This window comes from Bos mutus, chromosome 4 (assembly GCF_027580195.1).
Source record: "Bos mutus isolate GX-2022 chromosome 4, NWIPB_WYAK_1.1, whole genome shotgun sequence".
In the NCBI taxonomy this organism is placed as follows: domain Eukaryota; kingdom Metazoa; phylum Chordata; class Mammalia; order Artiodactyla; family Bovidae; genus Bos; species Bos mutus.
In genome coordinates, this window is record NC_091620.1 from 65,305,422 (window position 1) to 65,319,778 (window position 14,357).

The window sequence follows — 14,357 nt, forward strand, 5'->3', positions numbered from 1 at the left end:
GTGAAACCTGTATCCCACAGCCAGCACAGAAAGTGAACACTTGGAGTTGGAGGTGGGGTGCTCATAGTATGCTAAGGAGCAGTCACTTGTCAGTGAACTGCTTTCTGAATCTAGGTGTAATGGCATAAATCAACAGCATCCTACCAAAGTTTTTCATAAAAATCATTATAAGACTGTTTGGGCTGATTCTGTTTGCATCAAAAAATTGTTTTCCAGATTGGAAATGCTTTCTAGAGGAAGACATTTGTTTTTTTTTGTTTTTTTTTTTTGTAGCACTATAACCTCTAATAGAGCACAATTCTTTCTATTTGAAAGAAAAGCTAATGTTACAAACACTAGTATTCCTACAAGTACCTTTTTCTGATGAATTAATGAGAATATATTAGGAAAGAATAGTGATTTTGTTTCACACCTACTCTCTATTTTCCTGACCAAACTTTATTATTTGGACCCTCCCAGTTTTTTCCTCAGCCACATCAGCTATCTGTTCAAGGCTGTTAAGATGATCAAGATGTGGTAGTGTGAGAAAATAACTGGCTGGGAAGTTTGGAATCATGTGTTGTGGTTTTTTTTTTCCCCCTAGAGAACAAGACTGCCAAATTTAAGTCAGAAATATAATAGAATACATTTGGGACTCAATAAATTAACTCCATGTAGCATTTACCTGCTCCCCCAACTGCTGCTACCTTCTCTGAAGACATGACCTTAATGTATTTTATCTGCTCTTTAGCCCTTCATTTTTTATTTCTGTAGTCAAGGATGTGCTAATTTCTGCATTCAAGAAATAGTTAATCCATTATGTTGTCATTCAATTAACTATGGTAATTTGTTATGTTAATTCATGGTGTTCCAGAAATTAACCATTAATTATTTCCTGATTGCATCAAATTGGTAATTGTGTTGTATATTTACATTTTAAAAATTTTATATGAATGTTGTTCCTCTTGGATGTAAAACCACCTAGCTGTAAAACCTCCACAGTTTGGGGGATCCTCAAGGTCATGTTCTACTTTGCCTCCACACCATAGTCTAGATAAAGTTTCATTACTTAGATTCCTGGATTAAATTTATATATTTCCTAAGCCAGATTGATGTGTGTGTGTGTACTGTGTAAAAAATTACGTTTGAACTGTATCACCTGATTTCTGTGGTCTTATATACATCCGTTCTGTACTAGTTGTGTGAGGCAACAAATCAGAACATATCTTTTTAGCTGAGTTTATCGAGATACACATTCTTTACATTTTAACTAATAAATCATCTTTTTTTTCTTGTAGAAGCCCAACCTTAGTAAAAAACATACCTACCAGTTTAGGCTATGGAGCAGCTCTGAATGCCAGTTTGCAGGTAATATCATTAAATGTGGCTTCTCATTATTCCTTGTATCTGAATTTTTTGGCATGTCTTTGTATTTAGGTGGGATTGTGATTATTCTTAATAGTTGGTTTATCATCCAAGTAAGTTGTAGTACCTAGTACTATAGGAAGCACTGGTTCTAATTCAAGCTACTTTTGATGTGAAGAAGCAAGAAGGACACCCTGTGGCAAAATCTGGAACACTCGGTTTTTCTGCAAATGCTAGATTGATAGAAGCTTTTGCAAATGCATGTGGCTATGCATTAATATTTATCCAGGCTGTCATAAATGATTTCACATCATAGTGTTGGGGAACATGGTGCTTGTGGCAAAAACTTTAAAGTTTAATTATAATATATAATTTTTATGCAGAGGAGGCAAATGTCAGGACTTCTTTATTTTGAGTTAAGTTCTGGTCATTTTTAAAAAGCAGAGCAACTGCTTATATTATCTTGGGGTATTTTGCTTCATGTGAGGACGCTCTTTCATTATATAGGAAGCTGAATGAGAAAGTTTGCTGGGAGAACAGTTGTTTATATTTGAGTGTCACACTTAATTTCCTTGGTGTTGCTGCCACAAGTTGCCAGTTAGGAACCTTTGTCTTTCCCGTACATTTTATTGAAATGCCTTTGAAATACCTGTATCAGAATTGAAAACCAATAGAAGATAGACGTTTTAAAAATTATTTGAAAGGGCATTTCCAAAGTTGTTTTACACCCTCTTCATTTCACTAGGCTGCCTTGGCAGAGAGCAGTTTACCTTTGCTAAGTAACCCCGGGCTGATCAATAACGCCTCCAGCGGCCTGCTGCAGGCTGTCCACGAAGACCTCAATGGTTCCCTGGATCATATCGACAGCAATGGGAACAGCAGCCCAGGCTGCTCGCCTCAGCCGCACATGTAAGTGGGGCTAACAGACTCCATAAGGGGAAGAACCTATACGCCCATGCTTCTAAAATTTAGTAGTCTTCTGAAGTTTTGAATAGTGTAGAAGTAAAAAATACAAATTTAAATGGAGTTAAACTTCACCAGGTTCATGATATTAAAAAGTATATCAGAATTGCTTTTAATACAGCCTTTAGATTCTCTCCAGTGTCCTGTAATGGCTGGACTAGCAGTCCTCTACAAATTCTTAGTGCTACTAACATTCTCTTGGGTGTATAGAAGTGTCTAAGATAAGTCTTCATCTTATGGATCATTATCACAGTTTGGTTTGTATGGTGCAATAAGAATATTCATGATGGAATAAGTTGTCATAATTTTTACTACTATTACAGGTCTCTAAACCATTTATGAACTGTAGTCAAGATATTGCCCGTTTTTATAAACCGTAAAATGCAAAGTTTAACTGTTAGCCACAGTTTACATAGAAGCTAGTAAAGTGTAACTTTTTGCCTGTCTTATAAATCAGTGTAATTACATATTCAACTTTAATTACTGGTGCGTCTGTATTGGCAAGGTTTATATGTTATATTTTATGCAAGACTACGATTCCTATTAATATTTAGCAGCTAACTATATCATTAATTACTCTAAAATCTTTCCCCTACCATCTTTTTAATGGAGCTGAGAGAGTAGATGTATTAAAAATTGATGTATTGTGGATTTCAGAAATGTGTATGACACTTGAAAAAATGCCTGGCCTTATTCAATAAGCCAAGCGTATCAGTTTCTTGTTTACTAAAAAGTATGGACCTCGTTAAAACTTAGAGTTCAGGAGGGAAAATTAGAATCTGAATCCTGAGCAGTTCATTTAGTTAGGATGTATTGTAACTTAACGTCCATACTTCTGAGAGTTAAACATCATGTGCTTCTATTTTCAAGTTATTGAGGTAAGAACAGTACTTTCTCTCATTCTTATATTTTCTTCCCGTATTTTTTCACTAAATATCTAGTCAGAGCCTGAAAGAGAAATACGGTCTTTCCTGGGGCCTATTTCCATTTGGCCTTTCACAGGATATTATTTTGTTGACTTTCTGGACATCTCATTTTGTTTGACATATTAACGTCTTTAAGGTTGTGTGCCTAATTGCTTTATGGCACTTTTACTCTGTCACCTCTGTGAAAAACACACGGTGAACATTAATGTATTTTATCAGGTTCCAAACCATTACTTTTTCAAAATGGAAAAATTTGTCTTTTGAAAGTGTCTTTAGATGTATTAAATAATACAAAAGAAGTAATAAAACTCAAAGTAGAAAGAACGTGAATATATGCTCTTGAGAGTAGCAGCACTCTAACATGAGGAAAGTATACAATCTGACAAAAGTTTTTATATCCCTGCTTTATCCTCTCAGCCATGCAGTGGGTAGCTTGAGACCTTTACTTTCAGCCGTTCTCCTGAGTATGCTAATACTCACTCCCTGTATAAAATGCTAAAACAATAAAACTTTAAAGAGCAAACAAGAGTTAGATCATGTTTTCCCTCTTTAAAAAATACCTATTTCAGACAAATGAAATGTATTTGTAATGAAATTGTTTAAGCTATTGATGCAACTCCTTGAGCTCCTATGTGATCTATAGGGGTTGTTGTGAATTATATGTAAAGAGTATGTAGGGAGGTGGTTTTTAAAACTTGTGCCCAATGATAAGAATATTAACATTAAAAAACTGACTGACTCAATAAAATAGTTCATTAAATGCTGTATTTTAGAACCTGAAATAATAATTGGGCTAAATCACAGCATTGATAGATTAGTAGTAGTTTTTGTTTGTCAATTGCTATTTTTGACTTTTCATTTTATTAAGTTGCACTTTAATTATAAAATATCTCAGAAAAAACAGTGTGTATAAAACAGTATATAAAAATTGAGTAATGTCTGATGTACTGCCACATTTATTGTACATTTTATGCTTGTATGAATTAATGCATGCGAGAAATATTTATGTGTCTTTTCCATACAGAATCAAAGGAAAGCTTCCCTTGGCTTACTGGAAATAGATTCAGAAAAGACAAAAATTGGAGGAAGACTAAATTTTGTCTTTTCCTAAGTTGTATAAATTATAACCATATATTTAATTATCTTGCAGAATATTGGTCAGCATTCTCTCTTTGAATCTGTTTCTGCTGCTGCCATTAACATTTTGTATATTCGATGTCAAATATTATTGATGGAATGTCATTTCAATATTCTATATCTTCATCTTTATAGAGTTTTAAGATGCTTGGAAATAAAGAATGTTAAGGCATTTAATGTACATCAAAGACAAAGAAAAAGTTTTATCTAATTCTCTCATCAAAATTTGGCTGCATATAACTGAATGCACTTCAAAGTTCTTTTAAAATTAGACAGAAGTGAAAGGTTTTTTGTTTGTTTTTTACATTTCAATAGCACAGTCATATGTCCTGAAATGAAATCACGGTATGGTCCTTGTTATTGGTGAGGGGGAGGCGAGGGGTAAATTATGCTGATGCAATTGTTAGCAAGAGGCAGAGAGGCCTAGTATTTGAGCTCTGGTGATAGATTGTGGGGGTTCCAATCCCAGAGTTAGCACTTCATAGCTAAGATTTATTTCTTTCCTCAGCTTTCTCAGCTGAAAGTGAGCTAAGTCCTAATAATATGAACCTCACTGGATTCTTGAAAACGAAATGAGTGCCTGGAACATAATAAATTGTTCCTTGTGTTCCTCATAGTGCTGTGTTCAGAGTTACTGACATATTATTTCTTGTAATACTTCATTATTGCTATAGAGGAGATCATAAACAATATAAAAATATTCTGCATTTCAATACGTTTTTTGTAGGCACTCCATAACTGTGTGGTTACTTTCCTTGATAGTCCCTCTTCTTTTGCTTCCACCTCCTCTTATAATTCATGAAGTAAGCAGATCCCATAAAGTGAAAGAATGTAAGACAGGAGTTTATGGTAGGGAGCACCTTCCTCAGAGTCAGTGAGATAAGAGATGTTTGAGCTAAGATGTAATCTGAGGTTGGAGGCAATGAACAATTCAAATAAAAGAATATCAGCCCAGAGCAAGAACACACGATATCTGTCTGGAGAACAGTGAATATGCAGTTGACCGGAATTTGGAATATGAAAAGGGAAATAGAATTTGGAATATATGAAAGGAGACGAGATCGTTGAGTGCTTTGAAGATCAAGCTATGATGTTTGTTTTAGTCAGTATGGAGCCTGTTAATGTTATGGGCTTGAGTTTCACATAATCAGAGATGTGCTTTAGAATGAGTAATCTGAGAGTGTACTGAGTGAACCATGCCTGAATAAAACTAATGTGAGGCAGGACATTCTGAAGTTGGGAGAGATTCGAAGCAGAAAATGAATCCTTGCAGGATTCAGTATGTGACTTAAGTGCAAGACAGCCTGGGAGGGCAAGGAATCCATGACAAGACAACTGATTGAATGCTGGGGACAAAGAGGACAATTCGGGAAAATCATAGCAACTTTAAGGGCTTCCCTGGTAGCTCAGCTGGTAAGGAATCTGCCTGCCATTCAGGGAACCCAGTTCTATCCCTGACTTGGGAAGATCCGCTGGAGAAGGGAACAGCCACCCATTCCAATATTCTGGCTTGGAGAAATCCATGGTACAGTCCAAGGGGTCACAAAGAGTCAGACACAACTTAGCGCCTTTCACTTTCACTTTCGTAGCAACTTTAAAAGCCCACCAAGAGAGGGCATGAGAGAACAGGCTCGAGGGGAAAAATGGTGATGAGCTCAGCTTACCAAAATGAATAAAGGAGGGGAAAGGGCCTTAGAAAAATTTAAGGTAAAATTAAACAGATAGCTGCAGCATTAGAGAACTGAGGAACTGGATAGAGACCGTTTGGTTAATGTAAATCTAACAGCACCTGTAAGTGTTTTTGTTTGTTTTTTCCTGCTTCAACTCTAAAGATTTGTGTAGAAATGCTTGTTTAAAAATAAGACTGTTTATCACAAAATCATTTCTCACATTCTAGAGGCAGTGCTCAAACAGATAAAGACTGTTGTGTGTGTGGCATTTTAAAGTGTTGGAATTTAGCCTCTGAATACTTTCTCCATTTGAAGAAAAAGCCATTCATTGAACCACTCATGACATATCTGAGAAGATCATGGACAGTGTATAAAAGAATGGTTTAATATTTATGTAAATATCAGTTTATCATGCTTTAATTTTGCACATTCATATTACAGGGAGCCAGTTGCTTCTCTTAATTAGTCTTGTGGGGTTTTTGCTTGGAAGGAGTCACGGCATCTGTTTACACTTACCTTATCAAATCTAGGATGTGTATATTTGTAAATGTTTATCTTTCTAGGTACTATTTGAGAATGTCTTTACATATTTCGATACAGAAATTATAACATTCAATAGTGTGCTGTCAAAGGATGCTTTAGCTCATCTGGATCTACCTATAGTATTAAATAATACCTAAAATATTGATCATTAAAACATTTTTATTAAGACAATAATCAGTATCTTACTTACTGAATCCAAGAATGTAAATGTCCTTAGATTTAGGAAACAGTGAAACAAACTGTTTCTTCACTTAGTCTTTATTCAACTCCAGAATAGTAAAACATAGAGATATTCTCTAAGTTAATAGAAAAGATGTTTTGAAGCTTTACAAGAGTAGAGTAGTTATGGTTTAGTGCTTCTCATAAATTACTTTTAGAGAAAAGGGGGCCAAATTATCATCCATATTCTTCGTTTTGATACTCCATGTTTAACACCTCCTGGCTCTGTGGCTTTTTCCCTTAGACTATCCTAAATGAAGGCTTTTGCCAAACAAGTGCATTTATTTTGCCTTAACTCTTTTGCCTTTCTTCTCTACTTTTTCTGCTTTTCATTGTCCTCTCTTTTCTAAATTCTACCTTTTCTTAAGGGTCTCATCCTAGTTTTCCAGGAGGCTTTCCCAAGTAATTTTGCAGTCAGGACCTACACTCATCTCCATATTTCTGAAGAACTTGTTATGTGTACCAGCATTTGTAACTAGCATAGTGTGTGTGTGTCTGTGTGTGTGATTGTGCACATGCTCATGTGTTCTTGCACACATACATGCTCATTTTACAGTTATCTCTCACTTAATGGAAGATCCCTTAAGGACAGAGACTATGTTTTAGATATATTATAGTATATGAAACCCCTAAGACATTATACCAAACAAAGTAAGCACTCAGTAACCATGTGATACTGATTATAAAGAATCAAATGGGAGGTGACAGTTACTTAAAATGGTTTGATTTCAAGAAGTAATCCCTCCAAAATACAATCCAGGATTCTCTTAAAACTCTGAAGAAGAATAAGAAGAAGAAATTTCAGAAGATGAGATAATTGAATAGAATATTAAGAGTTTTTTTTTGAAATGTTGACAGTACATTTATGATTTTTTAAAAATGTTATTTAGTTAATAGGTATTTTAAAACTGTCCAAAGTTAGGGGAATAGAAAGGGGCAGGTCTTCACTGCATTTGTAATTATCCTCCTAGCCCTTGTTAAATTTTATCTTGTGGAGGGTGAAATGAAAAAGAAAACAAAAATTGTTGAGATTAATACAGTATTAATCAGATGAATGTTCAAGAGAATTTTAGCAGAAAGTAAGACTGGTTAAAGCCAGGTGGAATATTATAGATTTTACCTAATAATTTTTTGAAACTTGTTTTTTTCACTCTTTTCGATTAACTAGAGTTCTAAAATTTATTTTCTACTGCTATTGTAAGAGTTCTAGAGCCATTATGGTCTAAACAAATGTAAAAGACACTTCCAATAAGAATATGAATATCTTTACAATTTATAATATCTTTCCTTCTGCACTTCAGTGCCAATATTCCCTGATTACCTGACTTTCCGGAGTTTTATAGATTATTGGCTTTCCTGGTGGCTCAGATAGTAAAGAATCTGCCTGCAATGCAGGAGACCCATATTTGATCCCTGAATTGGGATGATCCCCTGGAGAAAGGAATGGCTACACATTCCAGTAGTATTGCCTGGAGAAATCCATGGATAGAGGAACCTGGTGGGCTACAGTCCATAGGGTCACAAAGTCAGACACAACTGAGGGACTAACACTTTCACTTTTTCCTATTTTATATCAGTGTTTGCCTCTCATAAAAACTACATGAAGAGTTAAGATTGATGCTGTGTTCAGGCAGAAATAATTTGAACTTACTTTCTTCTCCCTTGTGTTAGACTTAAATGAATGAAAAGAGAAGAAAACATTTGGAGTAGACCTGGAAGGTGAACTCACACTGATAGAATCAATCCATTTCCTGTGTCCTTCCAAACCTGAAGCCAAGAGAAATTTAATGATGTACCCTCCATACTTAGTTCAAGTCAGTTTTTTCTTTTTTATTAAGCAATTGTTTCTCCTCACTCTCAATAAGTTGGCTCAGATTTGCCTTTTCTTTCTCTTGTAAAAATGTTAAATGAAGTTCCCATTTTTATGTTTTCAAATTTTGTTTCTAGAGATCAAAACGAATGTACTTTCTGAGCTGGTTTTGTGTGGAGGGCTCTATGCATAAAGCCTTCCATTGTCATGCAGTTCCCCTTTCTGATTATTAGAGTCTCCTACTGTTGAGTTTTCAGATCATTTCTTATGTGTCATTCTTGAATCCTCTTAGCCTCCATGACATTTCAAAGTTCTATCTGTTAATAGTCTATATTAGTTGCAGGTGATTATTATTGTCTCCCTCTTATTAAAGCAAATATTTGAGGTTGCAAGTTAATGATCTTCAGTATAGATTTCTGTATAGAATGTTAATATGGCTCTTATAAGACTAGAAAATAATTTTGTTGTGTTCTTCGAAGCCAGAACCTCACTCAGGGTAAGGGAATCAAAGGCCACAGCATTCACACAAAAGTATTTTAGTATTATTCCAGGACTTCAATGGAGACCACATCAGTCATTTTATTAACATGTTGAATGCAGATTCTACATACCCCAGAACTTTCTATGCATTACATGTCCCAGTTAGTCATCTTTACAACATCCTCTGCTTCTTGAGAACCTCAGTTCATTGTATAACTCCAATGATAAACTCCAGCCTCTCCTAGCAATAATACTTTGCAACCAAAGATAGCTAAAAGGGACACTGCTAGATGCCAATTATGTAGAACAGTGTTGAAAATCTAATATAAGCTGTGAATTGTCTTGAAACATAATGAAAAAGTTCAAGTATATAATATTACCTTTCTTCCTTCTATTATCTGTGGCTGCCTTAAAATTTAAATTACTATTTGTAGGCATATGTAGAATTTGCAGATCCTACACCTTTGGTTGGTGATATTTTATATAAAATCCCTACAGATCTTAGATCTCTCTGTGGATAAAAGCGTTTAAAATTGGAGTGGCTCTGTATATCAGAGGAAAGCAATTGAAAGTGACTTGAACAAGTGAAATACTCATTGTTTTCATACCTGTTAAGTCTGTACTAGTTTTGCTGATATTTTGAATTTGCATTAAGAACCTCTAAACATAAAAGCATTTTTTCCTTTACATATGTTTTCACAAATGTTTTAATTCATACTTTTTCAGTCATCTTTAATTTTCTTCCTAACATTTCTGGGCCTTATAATTTTCATTCTGTTTTAATTCTTTTTTTTATTTAATCTCTAAACTTTTTTTTTTTATTAACTTTGCTAGTTAGCTTTGAGATCTCTTTCCAAAGTGATTGTATAGAACTTATGACTATGCCAGCTCTTTATCATCTCTCTCTCTTTTTTTTTTAAGCATTACAAGTATGGCTCAGTAACTGCTGTTCTTTTTTACATTATTCTAGTCCCCATATGTGGCACTTACAACTCATTCTAGTTCCTCCTAATAAAAAGATCCTCCCATAGATACAGTGCCTTCAGCTAAAAAGTGCTGTATCCCCACCGTGCCAATTGTGGAAATTTGTGGGTTCCTATAGGGTTTTAAAGGATTTTTATAGAACTATACAGATGGTATCTGACATTTGTGGTATGAATCCCTACAATTTAGGCAAAGAGTGTCAAAAAATTTTTAGCTGACAGTATTGCAGCTTACTGCTTCTGCTTTATATCTAAAGAAGACACTTTGTTAGAAAGTACATCTTCGTTTGCACTAACACTGAGCCTTAGAAATTTCATTTTGCTAAGGGTCAAAAAGTAATTGACTGAATTGTTTAAAAATGAAAATTATTATTCAGTATTAAATTTTTCCCTTCTAGCACCAGGGAAGAATGAAGGGTTTCATATACCCATATGGTATTTTAACTTCAGCTTTTACATAGGGATTAGGGAAGTGGATGTCTTTGGGTGACTATCGGTATTTTATGACTAAAGAATTTGTTATGTAAAGTTGACTATCATTTCAAAATATTACTTATTGTGAAGATAATTTACATAAGATATTGTTTTAATATATGTTAAAATTATATGCATTTTAACTACTTTGGGAGAATTTTAAATTTACCTTTCAGATAAGTACAACATTGTATTTAAAAACTTTGACACCAATAAAACATAGTATAAACCTCTACCTCAGGGTTCCTAAATCCCATAAGCAGTTTCTATGAGTAGGATAGAATTAACAATTTATATAAGCAACCGATGCCCAGATGATTTCACATAACTAGTGGAAGCTAACATTCTTCAGTGTGCTTACCATAATCTTAATGTTTGAGGACTCAAAATGGTGTAACATCAGCAGAGCATGTAAAAGGCAGGAGCAGAAATAATCCTTGGTCACATAATGTTATCTTACTCTTGATAAATTTGCATTTTAAACATTAAATCTCAGGTCCCTTTTATTAATTAGCAGGTCAGAGAAAGACATAATTTACTAGATTTGTAATAAAAGATAAATATTGTTTTTACTCCCTCTTCCATTCTCATGCTAAGAACTAACAGAACATAGCTAAGCACAGTTTGGAGGAAACTAAACATTGAGTCAGTCCTACAGTTTAATTTAAGCAAAAGAATAGCTCCAGCAAAGCAACAGTCTCAGAGATGAGATAGACCTAATCACACAAACCATATGTAATCCTAGGGAAGATATCTGTCAAGATATCCAAGAAACAGCTTTGCAAGGAGCGAGCCGTGGATGGGCAGCATCCCATCAGGGTAGCTTGGCAGAGAAACCAACAGTCCAGGAAAAATGTATGAGCTATGTCAGGGAGGACTGGCCAGAGCCGTAGTGCACATCCAGGACTTTGAAGTCCTGATCTTCAAGGAACCAGAACCCACATTATCAAAGAGGAATTAGAGAGAAATAGGAGCATATACTTTGTGTACCATATACTCATCCTGACATTTCTGACTGAAACTTGGTCCAAGGAACAAGGCAAAAACAGTTTTTAGATAAATGTTCAAAGGACTTATGAAGCAGCATCAAAGCTGACTTAATGGTCAAATGATAAGATATAATTTAAATTTTCTTTTATTTCTCTGGCTAGCACATTAGAAATATAAAGGTCCTTTAGACCTATACTTGAATGTTTATTTTTTTAATATAAATTTATTTATTTTAATTGGAGGCTAATTATTTTACTTGAATGCTTATTGAAAGCTGCCACTTATGAGACACAAAATGGAAGGATACGAGTTGCATCTCAATGGGCAACTATTTTGATTCTGAGATTAGATGTGATATACTTGGTCTCCTCAATGATCAAAGTAACTACATTTGTATTTTCATTTTATTACAGCTGTTCTGATCACATCCATTACTCTTATAAATCACATAACATGGTAAATCTTAAAGAATTTAGTTGTGTTTTTTAATCATCACTACAGCAAAACTATCTGAACTCATTTGGGAATAAGCCTCCAAATCATATAAAATCCAGTTTCTTTAAACAGTGTTGCATAAATTTTGACAAATTACAGTAAAATATTGAAGGTAAAGGGAAGAAATCTTAGGGAAATTTCATATACATATATATATATACATTTGATTTATAAAATTATGTTTCATTAACCTTAATCTGCCTTTTTATTATATTTCTTAGAACTTCTATTGACTTAAAATGGAACTTTGGAACTCTACCTTGGGGTCAAATCTTTTGGGATGTAGAATAGAATTATAAACTGCATCCTAAGTATGGCAATATAGCTTATGAGAGAAAATGTTATTACGTTTATAAGAAAACAACACTCCTTTGCAATCTAACACTAAATGGCAATATAGAATATGGGAGTTATAAGATTTATTAAATATATTAGTATTAACATTGTATTCTGACTTCAAGATGAAAATTAAAATTTCTTTAGCTGTTTATCCTTAGCCATAGTGAAAAGACATGAGAAATTTGGTAGGGCATTTTCTAATTATATTCCGAATAAAGCAAACTAAACAAGATATATATGGAAAAGGAAATCACTTGTTCACTCCAATTTTTCTATCCTCTTTTAATGGCAGTACATTTCTGAGAGGAGGAATATTTTCATTTTCATCCAGAAATAAGCAGGATTTTTATTTGTTGAACCAGGATGAGGTTTGGGTACTGTTCTAATGGCAACTATGTGCAAACATCCAAATAAAAGGAAAGTCAGTTATTTCAATATAAAAATGTTTAATGTTATTTAAAGAGAAAACAGTCCTGAAAAATAATAAAATTGGAAAAATATTAAGTCATGGTAGTAAAGATCTGTTTTATAAGTTCTTGATTGATAAAATAAGAGCTAATTTATCATTTCTAGTTGTTTTTAATTATCCGATCTTCTTATTCACTTCTGTACATAAGAGAATTAAATCTTTCTCTAATGTGTGCTTCAATTTGGAATTTAAAAGTCTAGATTTTAGTAGAGGATATCAGGATTATTATATCAGAAGAATAAAACCATAAGCCTAGATAACCACGATGGGTGTGGTCACTCAGAGCCAGAAACCCTGGTCTGTGAAGTCAAGTGGGCCTTAGGAAACATTAGTAAGAACAAAGCTAGTTGAGGTGATGGAATTCCAGCTGAGATATTTCAAGTCTTAAAAGATGATGCCGTTAAAGTGCTGCACTCAGTATGTCAGCAAATTTGGAAAACTCAGCAGTGGCCACAGGACTGGAAAGGTCAGTTTTCATTCCTGTCCCAAAGATGGGCAATGCCAAAGAATGTTCAAACTGCCCTCCAATTGCACTAATTGGATGCTAAACATGCTAGTTAAGGTAATGCTGAAAAGCCTTCAAGCTAGGCTTTGGCAGTTATGTGAACCAAGAACTTCCAGATGTACAAACTGGGTTTATAAAAGGCAGAGGAACCAGAGATCAGATTTCCAACATTTGTTGAATCATAGAGAAATCAAGGGAACTCCAGAGTAAATCTAATTTTGCTTCCTTGACTATGAGAAAGCCTTTGACTCTGTGGATCACAACAAACTGTGAAAAGTTCTTAAAGAGATGGGAATACCAGACCACCTTGTCTGTCCCCTGAGAAATCTATATGTCAAGAAACAACAGTTGGAACTGGACATACAATAACTGACTGGTTCAAAATTGAGGAAGGAGTATGAAAAGACTGTGTATTGTCACCCTACTTATTTGACTTATATACAGAGAACATTGTGCAAAATGCTGGGCTGGATAAATCACAAGGTGGAATCAAGATTGCCGGGAGAAATATCAACAACCTCAGATATGTAGATGATCCCACTCTAATGGCAGACAGCAATGAGGAACTAAAGAGCCTCTTGATAAGGGGGAAGGAGAGTGAAAAAACTGGTTTGAAACTCAACATTCAGAAAACTAAGATCATGGCATCTGGTTCCATCACTTCATGGGGAATAGAAGGGGAAAAGTGGAAGCAATGATGGATTTTATTTTCTTGGGCTCCAAAATCACTACAGATAGTGATTGCAGCCATGAAAGTATAAAATGCTTGCTCCTTGGAAGGAAAGCTATGACAAAACTAGACGGTGTATTAAAAAGCAAAGACATCACTTTCCCATCAAAAGTCCATACACTGAAAGCTTTATTTTTCCAGTAGTCATGTATAGAAATGAGACTTGGACCATAAAGAAGGCTGAGCACTGAAAAACTGTTTTTTTCTTATTGTGGTGCTGGAGAAGACTCTTGAGAGTCCCCTGAACTGCAGGGAGATCAAACCAGTCAATCCTAAAGGA

General features: G+C 34.6%; 1 protein-coding gene across 8 annotated transcripts in view; it reads left to right on the forward strand.

Moving 5' to 3' along the window:
- FOXP2 (forkhead box P2) overlaps nt 1–14,357 on the forward strand; it is a 666,216-nt gene that overhangs the window by 628,154 nt on the left and 23,705 nt on the right. For all 8 annotated transcript variants that reach the window (XM_070369572.1, XM_070369571.1, XM_070369570.1 and 5 more), the window contains 2 exons: nt 1,278–1,347; nt 2,090–2,253. In XM_070369572.1, coding sequence (XP_070225673.1) covers nt 1,278–1,347; nt 2,090–2,253 — 234 coding nt within the window. The remainder of the gene's footprint in view (nt 1–1,277; nt 1,348–2,089; nt 2,254–14,357) is intronic.